Genomic DNA, 16542 nt, shown 5'->3' on the forward strand with positions numbered 1-16542 from the left:
CCTTGGTGGCTCAGACGGTAAAGTGTCTGCCTACAGTGCGGGAGACCCGGGTTCAAATCCCTGGGTCGGGAAGATCCCCTGGAGAAGGAAATGGCCAGCCACTCCAGTATTCTTGCCTGGAGAATGCCACGGATGGAGGAGCCTGGTAGGCAGTCCATGGGGTCACAGAGAGTCAGACACGACTGAGAGCTTCCCTTTCTCTCACTTTCACCCACCCGAAGCCCCCTGTCATCTCCTAGCCCACCCCATCCCTCTCGATTATCATGGAACACTGCGCTGACTTCCACGTGTCACCGGCAAATTCCTCCTTGCTGTCTGTCTCACATATGGTCATGTATACGCCACAGAGGATGAGATGGCTGGGTGGCTTCCCTGATTCAACGGACAGTCAAGTTGGGCAAACCCCGGGAGATGGTGAGGGACAGGAAGGCCGGCGTGCTGCGGTCCCCGGGGTCACGAAGAGTCGGACACGACTTAGTGACCGGATAGCAACAACAGCAACGAATCGGTACGATCCCACACTTCCATGCTATTCCGCATCGTATACCTGGGGCTGACTCACGCTGATGTATGCCAGGGGCCAACACAATATTGTAAAGCAATTAAAAAAAAAAATAGGTGTGACAGATCAGAATCAAAGCATAGGACAGAAGTCCAGCTTGAGAATTTCTTTGGAAAATCACTGCTTCCCATTATTTTAATTGTATATTATCATATATATAGAATTGAAGAAGGAAATGGCAACCGCCTCTAGTATTCTTGTCTAGAGAATCCCGTGGATGGAGGAGCCTGGTGGGCTGCTGTCCATAGGGTCGCACAGAGTCGGACATTGACTGAAGTGACTTAGCATCAGGAGAAGCAGCATATATATATATTATATATAATATATATATATAGTAAAATGAAATGATATCAATATATAAAAAAAAGAACTCCATAGGGTTCACAGAGGGTTTCTGCTCTTGATCCCAGGGGTCCCCTGCCCAGCGCGGGGGCTGCTCTGCTTACCTTCTGAGTAGTGAGACAAGGTCAAGAGGCTGACGCAGGAGGCGCCCGCGCCCGAGCCGAAGATGGTGACTCTCTTGGGGTCTCCACCGAAGGCCCCGACGTTCTCCTCGATCCAGCGTAAGGCCTGGATCTGATCCAGGAGCCCGTAGTTGCCTTTGGCCGCCTGATCGCCGGTGCTCAGAAACCCTGCAGAAGAACACAGGAGATTATGGGGTCATCACCTACAGGATATACGGCCACGGCCTCGCTGCTATCTTGGAAAGATATTTCATGGGACACTTTGTTTCTTGTTTGCTTTTTCTCTGTATATATAGAAGCAACAGAGTTGCACCTTTTCAGGGCAGAAAGGGTTATATGATATAAACAATAGTTATACTATGGTTTTTGTTTCTATTGGAAAAGAAAGTGAAAGTCGCTCAGTAGTGCCCGGCTCTTTGCAACCCCAAGGACTACAACAGTCCATGGAATTCTCCAGGTCAGAATACTGGAGTGGGTAGCCTTTCCCTTCTCCAGGGGATCTTCCCCACCCAGGTCTCCTGCATTGCAGGCGGATTCTTTACCAACTGAGCTACCAGAAGCCCTGTTTCTTTAGACAGTATAATGAAATGTCTCACTGGGGCTTTGTATGGGGTTGACATATAAGGCAAAATGAAACGAAAATATTCACGATGCATGACAATATCGGAAACCTATACATTTTAGAGGCTGGCGGTAAAGAGTCCACCTGCAATGCAAGAGATGCTGATTCAATCCCTAGGTTAGGAAGACTTCCTGGAAAAGGCAATAGTAACCCACACCAGTATTCTTGCCTGGGAAATCCCAAGGACAGAGGAGTCTGGTGAGCTACAGTCCCTGAGGCCGCAAAGAGTCAGACACGACTTAGCGATTAAGCAACCACATTCATTTTACTAGATTTAAGTCATTACTCTTGTGTGTATCTAGGTTTTCCTTGGAAAAACAAAACAGGCTTCAAAAAGAAAAAAAAAAGCCTACTTTTTCAGGGAAAAATGTCTGTGTGGCACCAGAATTTAAGATTGTGTATACTATGTATAAAATTGTGTATAAGATTGCGTGCGCTGTGTATAAAAACAGTACAGGTTACCTTTTGCCCACTGACGTCCTCATGAACATTTCATTTAACTCCCATTCAACGCACAAATTTCAAAGGAAATTAGAACTATCATGACATGCCACTCTTACATAGTTTGGAATGCATCTCTCCTTTTCTATATTAAAAAGGATATTACAGTTACATGCAGAAACTTTCAATCCTTTAATCTCGGCCAAAAGGCTATGCATATTCAAATCTCCCCAACTGTCCCCCCAAAATAGCATGGACTGCGAAACTTTCTTTTAAAAACTAGGAGGATTTTAGTTTTTAATTTTAAAAAGTGTAACTTAAGGAATGAGATATCACTCAAGGCATCAGATCCTAAATGCCACCTGCAAAGAAGCTGCAAAGAAGACCATCTGGGCATTCTTTGTGGCAAAATGATCAGCTTTTTGATTTTTGAGATTACATGCCCTTTTGGGTTCACACTGCAGAAATATCTTGATCTGGAACCTCTGCTTTCCTCTGATGCTTGAAGTCTTTGTATGGGACAGACAGATGCTCTCTCGCTCAGATTTAAAACTATGAATATTTTATGAAGCGTCCGCCGAGCTTAAATAGTAGCACAAACTTTAATCCAACTTTACATGCAAATCTGTCTTGAGTAAGCCTTCTGGGGGGAAGAAGAGAGTCATAAAAATTTCTCCCCCCCCTACTTCCCATTCTTAGATGACCCTACACAAAGTCCCAATATATTTCCTCTGTGTTGTTGATATCCAGTTGGAAGTTGTGTCCGACTCTCTGTGACCCCATGGACTGCAGCACACCAGGCTTCCCTGTCAATCACTATCTTCCAGAGTTTGCCCAAGTTCATGTCCATTGAATTGGTGATGCCGTCTAACCATCTGATCCTCTGTCGCCCTCTTCTCCTCCTGCCCTCAATCTTTCCCAGCATCAGGGTCTCTTCTAGTGAGTCAGTTCTTCCCGTCAGGTGGCCAAAGGATTGGATCTTCAGCTTCAGCATCGGTCCTTCCAATGAATATTCAGGACTGCTTTCCTTTACGATGGGCTGGTTTGATCACCTTGCCGTCCAAGGGACTCTCAAGTCTTCTCCAACACCACAGTTCAAAAGCATCAATTCCTCGGCACTCAGCCTTCTTTATGGTCCAACTCCACATCCGTACATGACTACTGGAAAAAGCGTAGCTTTGACTACATGGACCTTGGTTGGCAGAGTGATTTCTCTGCTTTTTAATACACTGCTTAAGTTTGTCATAGCTTTCCTTCTTAGCAAGCATCTTCTAATTTCATGGCTGCAGTCACCATCTGCAGTGATTTTAGAGCCCAGGAAGAGAAAATCTGTCATCGCTTCCAATTTTTCTCCTTTCTTTTATTTTCCTCTTTATTGCAAAGGCTATGATGGTCACATATTTCAGGGACTGCTTATTAAATAAGCATGGCCAGTAACTACAGTGTTTCTATGAAGACAGACTATTTGGGACTGAAAATAACAGAAATGAGAACCAATGCCTTCAAAGACATCCCTAAGCAAACCTGGAGGGCTCCCCAGGTGGTTCAGTGGTTAAGAGTTCAGCTGGCAAGCAGGAGGTGTGGGTTTGATCCTTGGGTGGGAAGATCCCCTGGAGAAGGGAATGGCAACCCAACCCACTCCAGTATTCTTATCGGGGAAATCCGCTGGACAGAGGAGCCTGGCGTGCTTCCATTGATGGGGTCCGAAAGAGTTAGACATGACTGAGCAATTGAGCGTACAACCAAAGCCAGCAGCAACCCAAGAAACCCCAGAGTACCAGCCTCTCAAAACCTAAAACAAAATCGTAAAGGATGAGCTCTTACACCAACCTATGGGAAGGAAGGAGCTTACTTCCCCATCGTTTGCCCACGTCCTTATGCATGATGGGGTGTGTGAACCAGGAGGGGATTGGGAAATAATGGCCTGGTTCAAAGAAAACCAGCAAGAATGGTTTTCTTTGCCATTGTTGCTCGGAAATTGCAATCATCTGGACTCCCAACCTCCTTGCCCGAGTGCATACAAGGATGTCAACTGCCAGGATGCACATTTACGGAACGTCACACAAATCCCCTCCCCTCGAGAGTTCACGGGGGTGGCTTCTAGTTAAGTGAAAGGATGGGAGTGTGCAGACATTACCAGGCACTCCCTTATGTAATTAGCAGTTCTTAATTAGTCTTTCCTGCCCAAGAATGTTCTGGAATCCCCCCTGCCCCCTGCATTCATCCCTCCTGCATTTTACATGCCTTCTCATAAAATGAATCCCACTTTGCTCCAAGGGAAAAGCCCCTTTCAGCCGGCTTTATGGACGAAGCTGGCTGATAATGACAGTTTGGGTACCGGGTAATAACCATAAAGAGAAAGCTTCTCTCCCTCCATTCAGCAAAGAGGTGATTCCTTCCTAAAGGCTCCAGGAATTTTCTGGCAGAACTGTTATGGTTTTAACCCATCCCTCCCCCATCTGCCTCTCTCCTACGCTTTGCTCTCACGGAATGACCTCTTCCCTTATTTTTCTGGAGGTGTGACTGCGATTTGCAATGGATGGTAAACCACAAGTTCTTTAGGAAATCAGAGACCCTCGGTCCACAGTGAAACACGACCGTCTCTCCTGCAGAACGTGACTGTCCAATAACCTCTATGATGGGGGGACCATTAACATTCTGCACCCTGGCAGATCCTACTTCTTCTAAAAGCATCCCATGGAAAGGTTTGATGTTGGCAATTCTAACCTCCTTCCAAAAGGTCTGCAGGAAACAGCTTTCCATGTGTCTCTGAACCCCAGCAAAGGAACGTGGGGTGTTTTGAAGCTAGTGTTTCCAGACCATCTGACGTGGAATCTTCATTTACTGCTACAACCAGGGATGACTTTCTTTCAGTTTTTTTTTTTTTTCATATTGTATTTTGTATTGGAGTATAACCGATTAAAAGTGTTATGATAGTTTCAGGTAGGCAGTGAAGGGACTCAGCCATACATATACACGTATCCACTCTCCCCCAAGCTCCCCTCCCATCCCGGCTGCCACGTGACATTGAGCAGAGTTCCCTGTGCTGTCCAGCAGGTCCTTGCTGGTTCTCCATGTTAAATACAGCCGTGTGTCCATGTCCATCCCAGACTCCCTGACTATCCCTTCCCCCATCCTTCCCCCTGGTGACCATAAGGTTATTACAGAGTATTGAGCAGAGTTCCCTGGGCCGTCCAGCAGGTCCTTGCTGGTTCTCCATGTTAAACACAGCAGTGTGTCCATGTCCATCCCAGACTCCCTGACTATCCCTTCCCCCATCCTTCCCCCTGGTGAGCATCAGGTTATTACAGAGTATTGAGCAGAGTTCCCTGTGCTGTCCAGCAGGTCCTTGCTGGTTCTCCATGGTAAATACAGCAGTGTGTCCATGTCCATCCCAGACTCCCTGACTATCCCTTCCCCCATCCTTCCCCCTGGTGACCATAAGGTTATTACAGAGTATTGAGCAGAGTTCCCTGGGCCGTCCAGCAGGTCCTTGCTGGTTCTCCATGTTAAACACAGCAGTGTGTCCATGTCCATCTCAGACTCCCTGACTATCCCTTCCCCCATCCTTCCCCCTGGTGAGCATCAGGTTATTACAGAGTATTGAGCAGAGTTCCCTGTGCTGTCCAGCAGGTCCTTGCTGGTTCTCCATGGTAAATACAGCAGTGTGTCCATGTCCATCCCAGACTCCCTGACTATCCCTTCCCCCGTCCTTCCCCCTGGTGACCATAAGGTTATTACAGAGTATTGAGCAGACTTCCCTGTGCTGTCCAGCAGGTCCTTGCTGGTTCTCCATGTTAAATACAGCAGTGTGTCCATGTCCATCCCAAACTCCCTAACTTTCCCTTCCCTGATCCTTCCCCTTTTTTGTTTGTTTTTTTTTTCACTGTGTCAGAATTCCCATTGCAGGACCAGAATGAATGCAAGTGATTTTATATTCCCTATGAGATCATACTGCTTTCCTAGCCTAACTGTCAAAATACAGCATGTGATGGATCTCCCTGGTGGTCCAGTTAGGACTTTACCTTCCAAAGCAGGGGGCTGGGGTGCAGGTTCGATCCCTGGACAGGCAGGTAAGATCCCACCAGTCTTGTGGCCAAAAAAAAAAAAAAACCAAAACATAAAGCAGAAGCCACATTGCTTCACAAATGGAAGAAAGCCTTTAGAAATGTTTCACATCAGAAATTCTAAAAGCAAAATGAAACAAATTGCAATGCTTGATATAATCCAGGCAGACCATGGGGTGGGGGTTTCCTAGGGTGGGATGGTATGAGCAACATGATAGCAGCTTGTCAGCTGGGAAACAATCTCACACTTTATCAAAGATCGAAGGGTCTGAAGGGGTCAGTGTCCCAGATAAGCTCGCAACCTTCCTCATGTGCTAGAGATGAATTCACAGAAGCCAGTCCCTTGACTGGCCAAACCCGGTGATTTTAAACAAATGGCTCCTTTTCACTGACAAATATTCCTGGCTCCAAATCCTCTAAGCATCTCAGCTGATGAAACATTGGTCTTTGAGAGTGACTGTCACTGAAGTGAAGCTTGTAAATCAGTAAGCCGCCAACAACCCCCACCAACAACATTAAATGAACAAGGAGAGAGATGCACAAAAGAAGTCACTTGAATTTAGACAGATTAGGGACTAGATTGACACTGAGTTTCATTCAAAGCACTGGAAGGAATAAAACAAAAAATCACACACACACACACACACACACAAACGAGATGTGCAAAGTGGCTGGGTGTTTATTTTAAAATGTGATTCATGGAAAAGATGAAGAACCTAAATCCCTTCTCTCATTGCACATTAAATGAAATGAGTATTGTGTGCATCGTATTTGGTCTAAATATTGCTCTGGAACAGAAAGTTGAGGGTTTTAGGATGGCTAACCCGGATCTAAATGTTCCTCGTTCAACTGAACTGCAAGAGTTTAGGAGACTGGTTCCAGAACACGCAGCTTTCTGTCCACTTCAAGTTGGCCGTAAGAAGCCCAGTGGGGTCAGATGTATTAATAACTAAACTTCAGTTGTTTACAACATGACTTTAATGCCACAGATGATGTCATCCCTTGAGAAATAATTCATTACCTAAGCATGAAAGATTGAAGGTGGGAGGAGAAGGGGATGACAGAGGATGAGATGGTTGAATGGCATCACCGACTCAACGGACATGAGTTTGAGCAAGTTCTGAGAGATGGTGAAGGACAGGGAAGCCTGGCGTGCTGCAGTCTATGGGGTCACAAAGAGTCAGACATGACCGAGCCACTTAACAACAACCACAGTAGGCATTTTTTTTTTTTTGGTGATCATTAAATAGAAGATAATAACTGCAGCTGCTGCTGCTGCTAAGTCGCTTCAGTCATGTCTGACTCTGTGCGACCCCATAGACGGCAGCCCACCAGGCTCCCCCGTCCCTGGGATTCCCCAGGGACACTGGAATGGGTTGCCAGATCCTTCTCCAATGCATGAAAGTGAAAAGTGAAAGTGAAGTCACTCAGTTGTGTCTGACTGTTTGCGACCCCATGGACTGCAGCCTACCAGGCTCTTCCATCCATGGGATTTTCCAGGCAAGAGTGCTGGAGCAGGTCGCCACTGCCTTCTCTGAAGTGAACATAGAAGAAAAGCATTTTCATTTTCAAGGTGTGTATTCTGTTAGAATTTAGAGAAGTAATCTAAGGTCTCAACCACATTTCAAAAGGAGTTCTACATATGGGTGCATCTATATGTATATGTTTGCAGAATGACCTAGATTGATGGTTTTGTTTCTTTAGAGTATCATGAGGATTTGCAAAATATAGAAAAACACTAGCTTTTATAATATCAGAATCCCTCATTCACATTTGTGTGCATGTGTGTGTGTGTGTCTCTGTGTGTATATATATTGGTTTCCCTGGTGGCTCAGAAGTAAAGTTTCCCTGGAGAAAGCTGTGGCAACCCACTCCAGTATTCTTGCCTGGAGAATCCCATGGACAGAGAAGCCTGGAGGGCTACAGTCCATGGGGTCACAAAGAGTCAGACATGACTGAGTCACTAACACTTTTATTTTGTTTTTTTCATGTATATATACACACACACACATACATACATGCTTGCATTTGAGAGAGAATTCTGTATTTGTACACACAATATTTAATTCAGTGGAGTAAAAGCAAAAAGGAAATGTGTAAATGAAAACATTTCAATGAGAATAGACACAATTTACTTTAGGTTGCGTAAATTAGCTGTAACAGAAATCTGTGTAACGAGAATCAGAGCTAAGGTAGAAATACGAAGCAGGACAGTAATTGCCTGTTTGTGTTCTTTGATGCTTACAGAAAATCATTCACTGGGTGTGTTTGTTATGAGGTGAAACTGAAGCCTTCTTCCTTTGGAAAAAAAATATTTCTTTCTTTATTTGGCCATGTGGGGTCTTAGTTGAGGCATGGGGGACCTAGGTCCCTGACCAGGGATTGAATCCGGCCACCTGCCTTGGGAGAACAGAGTCTTAGCCACTGGATCACTGAGGAACTTACTGAATTTTTATTATTGGGTTAATTTATGATTTAGCAAAAGTGCATAGGTTCTAAAGAATGGGATGAAACTGGAAAAACATTTAAATTCTCTGGGCGGGATAGGCAAAGCTATTTGGATTGTGTCTGATTTTAGTTTTCATTTTGCTTAAAAACGGCCCACATCATAACTAAAGCTACTTCTATGATATTTCATTGTCATCTCAATATTGCACAGGTCAGAGCAATTTCCCATGTCAGGAGACTAAATCTAAGAGAATGATGACGGACACATGATTTCTACAGCATGTGTTTCGGAACTTGAGGCCCATTACAGTATAAATGGGATTCCTTGCACTATTTTCATAAAGCATATTCTATCCCTGACTGACAATTTACACTGAGGCTACACGGATGTATTAAATTATTTTAGCTGAAAATATTTGGATCTCCAAAACTGAAACTCATTAAGTTCTGGAAACAAAATACAAAGTGGCAAAACCCTGTTTATCATACAACGCTGATCAAAAGGTGAAGATCATTGATAAACATATTTCATGATGATGAGAATTTGGCAATAGCCAGTCTGGAGCCAAACCCCTTTGAGCCAACAAGATTTTTTTTCTTTTTTTCTTAAATCAAAACCTCATCCTTGAATATTTATCCAGATTTGTTGATGAGAAGTCTGAGTGCCAAAAAACAGATGCTTTTGAAATGTGGTGCTGGAGAACACTCTTGAGAGTCCTTTGGGCAAGAAGGCAGCCAAACCAATCAATCCTAAAGGAAATTAACACTGAATATTCTTTGGAAGGACTGATGCTAAAGCTGAAGCTCCAATACTTTGGCCCCCTGATGTGAAGAACTGACTCACTGGAAAAGACTCTGATGCTGGGAATGATTGAGGGCAAGAGAAGGGGATGACAGAGGATGAGAGGGTTGGATGGCATCACCGACTCAATGGACATGAGTTTGAGCAAGCTCTGGGAGTTGGTGGCTGACAGGGAAGCCTGGTGTGCTCTAGTCCATGGGGTTGTAAAAGAGTCAGACACGATTTAGTGACTGAACAACAACACACTCAAACTGGTTGTCAAATCCTTTTGATTTGATCTCTTGAATAGCTCATACACTTCATCACTCCTCAAGGTTGCATCTCAGTGTCCAAGATAAGAGGTCTGATTCGCTCACTCAACCTTGATGCTTCCAATCCATTTCTACACCATCCATATAATCATGGCGCTCCCCAATGTATACAAAAGGGCAAAACACATGAAAATCAAAACCTGAAGCCCTCTGACTCTGCAGTTCTATTTCCATAAATGCTTTCTATAAAAATCTGTATTGGTACAGAAATAGCCATGCGACGGTTTACAATGTTCTATTGCTCAGAAATTTTTTTTTTTTTGGCAAAGAACAACAAAGTTTATTTTGAGAAAATGCTCAGAAACTTTTTTTTTAATTATTCATTTTTTTGGCTAAGCCTCATGGCATGTGGGATCTTAGTTCCTTGATCAGGGATTGAACCTGTGACCTCTGTGTAGGAAGCACAGAGTCTTAACCACTGACTGGCCAAGCGTGTACCTATTGATTATAATTTTGAATGTAAGATGGTTGGACAGCATCACCAAATTAATTGACATAAATTTGAGCATACTCCAGGAGATAGTGGAGGACAGGGAAGCCAGGCAGGCTGCAGTTCACAGAGTCGCAAAGAGTTGAACACAAATTAGCAACTCAACAACAATAAAAAACATCAATGACGGCGATCTCAAAATCCATGAATAGATTTGCTGCATGAATTCTGTTGGCTGAATCCATGTAACAGGAGGCTGCGTATGTACATAAAATAATGCAGAGTATTTCTATGTGGAAACACAGGATCACTGCTAAGATGTCTTCAGAGAAAACGGAATACTTTGTCTTACAGATCCCATTTTTACGAACATAACATGAAGGGTGTGTGAAATATAAACTCTGCAAGGAAATCAAACAGTTCATAGTGTCTGTTTCTAGGAAGGCACTTCCCTGCTGGCTCTGATGGTTAAAAATGTGCCTGCAAGGCAGGAGACCCATGTTCGTCGGGAAGATCCTCTAAAGGAGGAAATGGCAACTCACTCCAGTATTCTTGCCATGAGAATCCACATGGACAGAGGCGTTCTGGCAGGCTACAGTCCATGGGGTTGCAAAGAGTCAGACATGACTGAGTGACTAATACTAGGAAGGTGGCTATAAGTGATTTTCACACTTACTTTTTAAAAACTGTGCTTTCTTCCCATGTATAACTGCCTTTTAAGCAATTGTATACCAACATGCATACGTATACACACAACACAACAATCTTGTGTGAAAGTCAAATGTATTAGTGGGATGTCCAGGGCCATCCATCATGGTCAAACTCTACATCACTGGCCGTGCTCGACACACGCCGTTTAGCCAACAAATCTACCGCATTCCACATGACTGTCCCCTGGGATACACCTTGCATCTCCATCTCTCTTTGTACACATTATCTTCCATCTCTTCCTGAAGGTGAAACCGAAAGTCACTCAGTTGTGTCTGACTCTTTGTGACCCCATGGGGTGGGTAGCCTTGCCCCTCTCCAGGGGATCTTCCCAACCCAGGGATCGAACCCAGGTCTCCTGCATTGCAGGTGGATTCTTTACCAGCTGAGCCATTTTTCTGACCCAGGAATCAAACTGGAGTCTCCTGCATTGCAGGCAGATTCTTTACCAACTGAGCTACCTGGGAAACCCATCTCTTCCTAGGATGCCTTTTATATGACTGCCAGGATCCTGTAAGGTCCCTTCCTCCTGTACATACAGCCTCACTTCAAAACTTATTATCTGATCATGGAGCACAGAGCCACCCGGAGACAGACTCCATAACCTGTGTGGTTCATCCTTTTACGTAGGAGTCAAACACAGATACAGGTAATGACACTTCATCTCTTACCCACCACCAAGGCGGGTCCCTCTTCAAGTTTCTCCTAAAGGTCTCAGTTCTTTCAAGTCCGTTCACTGCATTAAGTGAGTTGCGGTGATAGAACCAACCTAGCACTTTCTATGATGGGTATCTGCTCTCAGGTCAGGAGCATGTTAATATTCTCCACTGGAGTCATGCAGTAAGGGGCTTTCCAGATGGCGCTAATGGTAAAGAATCCCCCTGGCAATGCAGGAGATGTGGGTTCAACCCCTGTGTCGGGACGATGCCCTGGAGGAGGAAATGGCAACCCACTCCTGTATTCTTGCCTAGAGAATCCCATGGACAGAGGAGCCTGGCGGGCTGCCGTCCATGGGATCACAAAGGGACAGAACTGCAGAAAGGTGTGCACACACACACGCATACACACACACAGAGGCCGTCAGCTTTGGCTTTGAATCTACAGGAGAGCCTCATATTTCTCAGCTGTGAAGTTGAGAAGAGTACATCTTAGTCCAAAAGCACAGCTTGAGAAACTAACTGGATGATGTACATCTGAAAGCATCGTGCTTCTTGGGAGAGCCCATATACATTTTGCACTTATATGTTTTTCATGACACTACAAATTGTATCTAAGACATAAAGATGATTTATATAAAACTCTATGCTGCAAATGTGATATCACAGATCCTGCCATTTATTTCTGTTTCGCCCAGAGAGAGCAAATAAAGAGAGGCGTCTGTTGACAAATGAAGGAATGCCACAAGGAGAGTGGATAACTGGTCTACCTGGGTCCACTCTATCTGTATTATGCAGATGATAGTATTGATGATAGCCATGTATGCAAAGAGCCTAAAGGCCCACCTTTAGACGAATGTATAAAGAAGATGTGGCATATTATGGTAAAGCAAATATCTTGCAATAAAAATTTTAAAAAGAAGATGTGGTATAGTGTGTGTTTCCGCAGCCCATGCACTAAAACTGGAAGAATACAAAGATTGGCGTGGCCCCTAAGCAAGCATGACACAAGAATTCATGGATCGCTCCATGTTTTTTAGGATACATGTGTAATTATGGCTGATTTTTGATGTTGTATGGCAGAAAACAACACAACAATGTAAAGCAATTTTCTTCCCATTAATAAAAAAGAAAAAAAAAACATATTATTGATTAAAAAAAATGATGCAATGCGTGTACACACACACACACAGACACAGACACAGAGGAATATTATTCACCCACAAAAAAGGAATGAAAATATGCCATTTACAGCAACACTGATGAGCCTAGAGATTTTCACACTGAGTGAAGTAAGTCAGACAGAGGAAGACAGATATCCGATGAGATCACATGTGAAATCCCAAAATATGACACCAGTGAAATTAACTACAAAAGAGAAACTGGCTCCCAGACAGAGAATAGTCTTGTGGCCGCCAAGGGGGAGAGGTGTGAGATGGGCGTTTGGGATTCCTAGACGCAAATTATTATACACAGGATGGGTGAACAAGAGCCCACCATAGACCACAGAGTACAGCAAAGAATATTCAATATCCTCTGATACACCATCACGCATGGAAAAGAACATGAAAAAGGATATATATATTTATGTATATAACTTAGTCACATTTCTGTACAGCAGAAATTAAAACAACATTGTAAATCAGCTACACTTTCAATAAAAAAAAAAAAAGATTACGCAGACAATAAAGAAAGCTTATATGCTCCGACTGCAAAATGTTGTTGGTGAATAACTTTGCCTGAAGGTGATGCATATTTATTTGTTCAGTCTGTGTATTCAGTGTTTGTTATTTATTTAGTGTTTATTGGGCACTCAAAGTCTAAAGAGAAAGGCAAGGCAAAAAATATATTACATCTGCAGTCACGCTGAGAAAATGATGGAGGTCCGTATTCAACCGAATTTCTGATAAACATGCAATGACCCAACTAACATGATAAAAGCTGAGGGAAAATGATACAAGAGTGGATTTTGACAGATAGTTTGAAACCTTACCGACAGCTTTATTTCATTTGTGAGCTACAATTCATTTTTAACACAAATATTTTAAAACTTATTAGGAAAGTCATATTTTTTTTTACCATCATAGTATGTTTATGAAACATGCATGACATATATATATATATGTGTCTGTCTGTCTGTCTGTCTGCATGCTCAGTTGCTGAGTCGTGTGACATTTTTGTGAATCCATGGACTGCAGTCTGCCAGGCTTCTCTGTCCATAGGATTTCGGAGGATTGCAGAAAGAATACTGGAGTGGGATGTCATTTCCTCCTCGAAGGGATCTTCCCAACCCAGAGGATCAAAGCCCCTGTCTCCTGCACTGGCAGTCAGGTTCCTTACCACTAAGCCCCCAGGGAAGCCCATACAGATTTTGTAATTTATATGGTATTCATGGCACTACAAATTCAGACTTAAATTGAAGAAAGTAGGGAAAACCACTAGACCATTCAGGTATGACCTAAATCAAATTCCTTATGACTCTAAAGTGGAAGTGAGAAATAGATTTAAGGGACTAGATCTGATAGACAGAGTGCCTGATGAACTATGGATGGAGGTTCGTGACATTGTATAGGAGACAGGGATCAAGACCTTCGCCATGGAAAAGAAATGCAAAAAGGCAAAATGGTTGTCTGAGGAGGCCTTACAAATAGCTGTGAAAAAAAGAGAAGCAAAAAGCAAAGGAGAAAAGGAAAGATATTCCCATTTGAATGCAGAGTTCCAAAGAATAGCAAGGAGAGATGAGAAAGCCTTCCTCAGTGATCAATGCAAAGAAATAGAGGAAAACAACGGAGTGGGAAAGACTAGAGATCTCTTCAAGAAAATTAGAGATACCAAGGGAACATTTCATGCAAAGATGGATTTGATAAAGGACAAAAATGGTATGGACCTAACAGAAGCATAAGATATTGAGAAGAGGTGGCAAGATACACAAAAGAACTATACAAAAAACATCTTCATGACCCAGATAATCATGATGGTGTGATCACTCACCTAGAGACAGACATCCTGGAATGTGAAATCAAGTGGGCCTTAGGAAGCATCACTATGAACAAAGCTAGTGGAGGTGATGGAATTCCAGTTGAGCTATTTCAAATCCTGAAAGATGATGCTGTGAAAGTGCTGCACTCAATATGCCAGCAAATTTAGAAAACTCAGCAGTGGCCACAGGACTGGAAAAGGTCAGTTTTCATTCCAATCCCAAACAAAGGCAATGCCAAAGAATGCTCCAACTACCACACAATTGCACTCATCTCACACGCTAGTAAAGTAATGCTTAAAATTCTCCAAGCCAGGCTTCAGCAATACGTGAACCAAGAACTTCCAGTTGTTCAAGCTGGTTTTAGAAAAGGCAGAGGAACCAAAGATCAAATTGCCAACATCCACTGGATCATCGAAAAAGCAAGAAAGTTGCAGAAAAAACATCTATTTCTGCTTTATTGACTATGCCAAAGCCTTTGACTGTGTGGATCACAATAAACTGTGGAAAATTCTGAAGGAGATGGGAATACCAGATCACCTGACCCACCTCTTGAGAAACCTGTATGCAGGTCAGGAAGCAACAGTTAGAACTGGACATGGACCAACAGATTGGTTCCAAATTGGAAAAAGAGTACGTCAAGGCTGTATATTGTCACCCTGCTTATTTAACTTCTATGCAGAGTACATCATGAGAAATGCTGGGCTGGAGGAAGCAAAAGCTAGAATCAAGATTACCAGGAGAAATATCAGTAACCTCAGATATGCAGATGACACCACCCTTATGGCAGAAAGTGAAGAGGAACTAAAAAGCCTCTTGACGAAAGTGAAAGAGGAGAGTAAAAAAGTTGGCTTAAAGCTCAACATTCAGAAAACTAAGATCATGGCATCTGGTCCCATCACTTCATGGGAAATAGATGGGAAGACAGTGGAAACAGTGTCAGACTTTATTTTTTTGGGCTCCAAAATCACTGCGGATGGTGATTGCAGCCATGAAATTAAAAGACACTTACTCCTTGGAAGGAAAGTTATGACCAACCTAGACAGCATATTAAAAAGCATAGACATTACTTTGCCAACAACGGTCCGTCTGGCCAAGGCTATGGTTTTTCCAGTGGTCATGTATGGATGTGAGAGTTGGACTATAAAGAAAGCTGAGCGCCGAAAAATTGATGCTTTTGAACTGTGGTGTTGGAGAAGACTCTTGAGAGTCCCTTGGACTGCAAGGAGATCCAACCAGTCCATCCTAAAGGAGATCAGTCCTGGGTGTTCATTGGAGGGACTGATGCTGAAGCTGAAATTCCAATACTTTGGCCACCTCATGTGAAGAGTTGACTCATTGGAAAAGACCCTGATGCTGGGAGGGTTTGGGGGCAGGAGAAGAAGGGGGTGACAGAGGATGAGATGGCTGGATGGCATCACTGACTCGATGGACATGAGTTTGAGTAAACTCCAGGAGTTGGTGATGGACAGGGAGGCCTGGCGTGCTGCGGTTCATGGGGTCACAAAGAGTCAGACACAACTGAGCGACTGAACTGAACTGAACTGAACATGGCACTACAAACTGTATTTAAGAAATAAAGATGATTTATGTAACTCACCGTTACAAATGTGAAACATAATTTTACTAGTTTCTTACAAAGTGCACAAATTCTAAATATGCTGATCTGCTTAGACACACCAAGTCTAAGTGAAAGTCGCTTAGTCATGTCTGACTCTTTGCTTCCCCATGCACTATACAGTCCACGGAATTCTCCAGGCCAGAATACTGGAGTGGGTAGCCATTCCCTTCTCCAGGGGATCTTCCCAACCCAGGGATCGAACCCAGGTCTCCCGCATTGCAATGGATTCTTTACCAGCTGAGCCGCCAGGGAAGCTCACCATTAGATACACTATTTCATCCTCAACTGCAAGACAAGCATGGCTGGTTGCTGGGTTTCCTAGTATTTACGACTGGATATTATCTAGGGGCGGATAAGAATTAATCTGGTTTGTTATTTGTCCATAAAATGCTAACAACTAAATATAAAAAAAAGACAGACATTCTTCTTCATC

The 16542-nt window shown here is 43.5% G+C and overlaps 1 protein-coding gene and 1 pseudogene across 6 annotated transcripts in view; one reads left to right on the forward strand and one right to left on the reverse strand.

Moving 5' to 3' along the window:
- The window catches only part of NLGN4X (neuroligin 4 X-linked), a 378693-nt gene that overhangs the window by 22983 nt on the left and 339168 nt on the right, over positions 1-16542 (reverse strand). For all 6 annotated transcript variants that reach the window (XM_043459622.1, XM_043459618.1, XM_043459623.1 and 3 more), the window contains one exon: positions 1009-1194. In XM_043459622.1, coding sequence (XP_043315557.1) covers positions 1009-1194 — 186 coding nt within the window. The remainder of the gene's footprint in view (positions 1-1008; positions 1195-16542) is intronic.
- On the forward strand, positions 12449-12548 carry LOC122436159 (annotated as a pseudogene).

This window comes from Cervus canadensis, chromosome X, assembly GCF_019320065.1.
Source record: "Cervus canadensis isolate Bull #8, Minnesota chromosome X, ASM1932006v1, whole genome shotgun sequence".
NCBI lineage: Eukaryota > Metazoa > Chordata > Mammalia > Artiodactyla > Cervidae > Cervus > Cervus canadensis.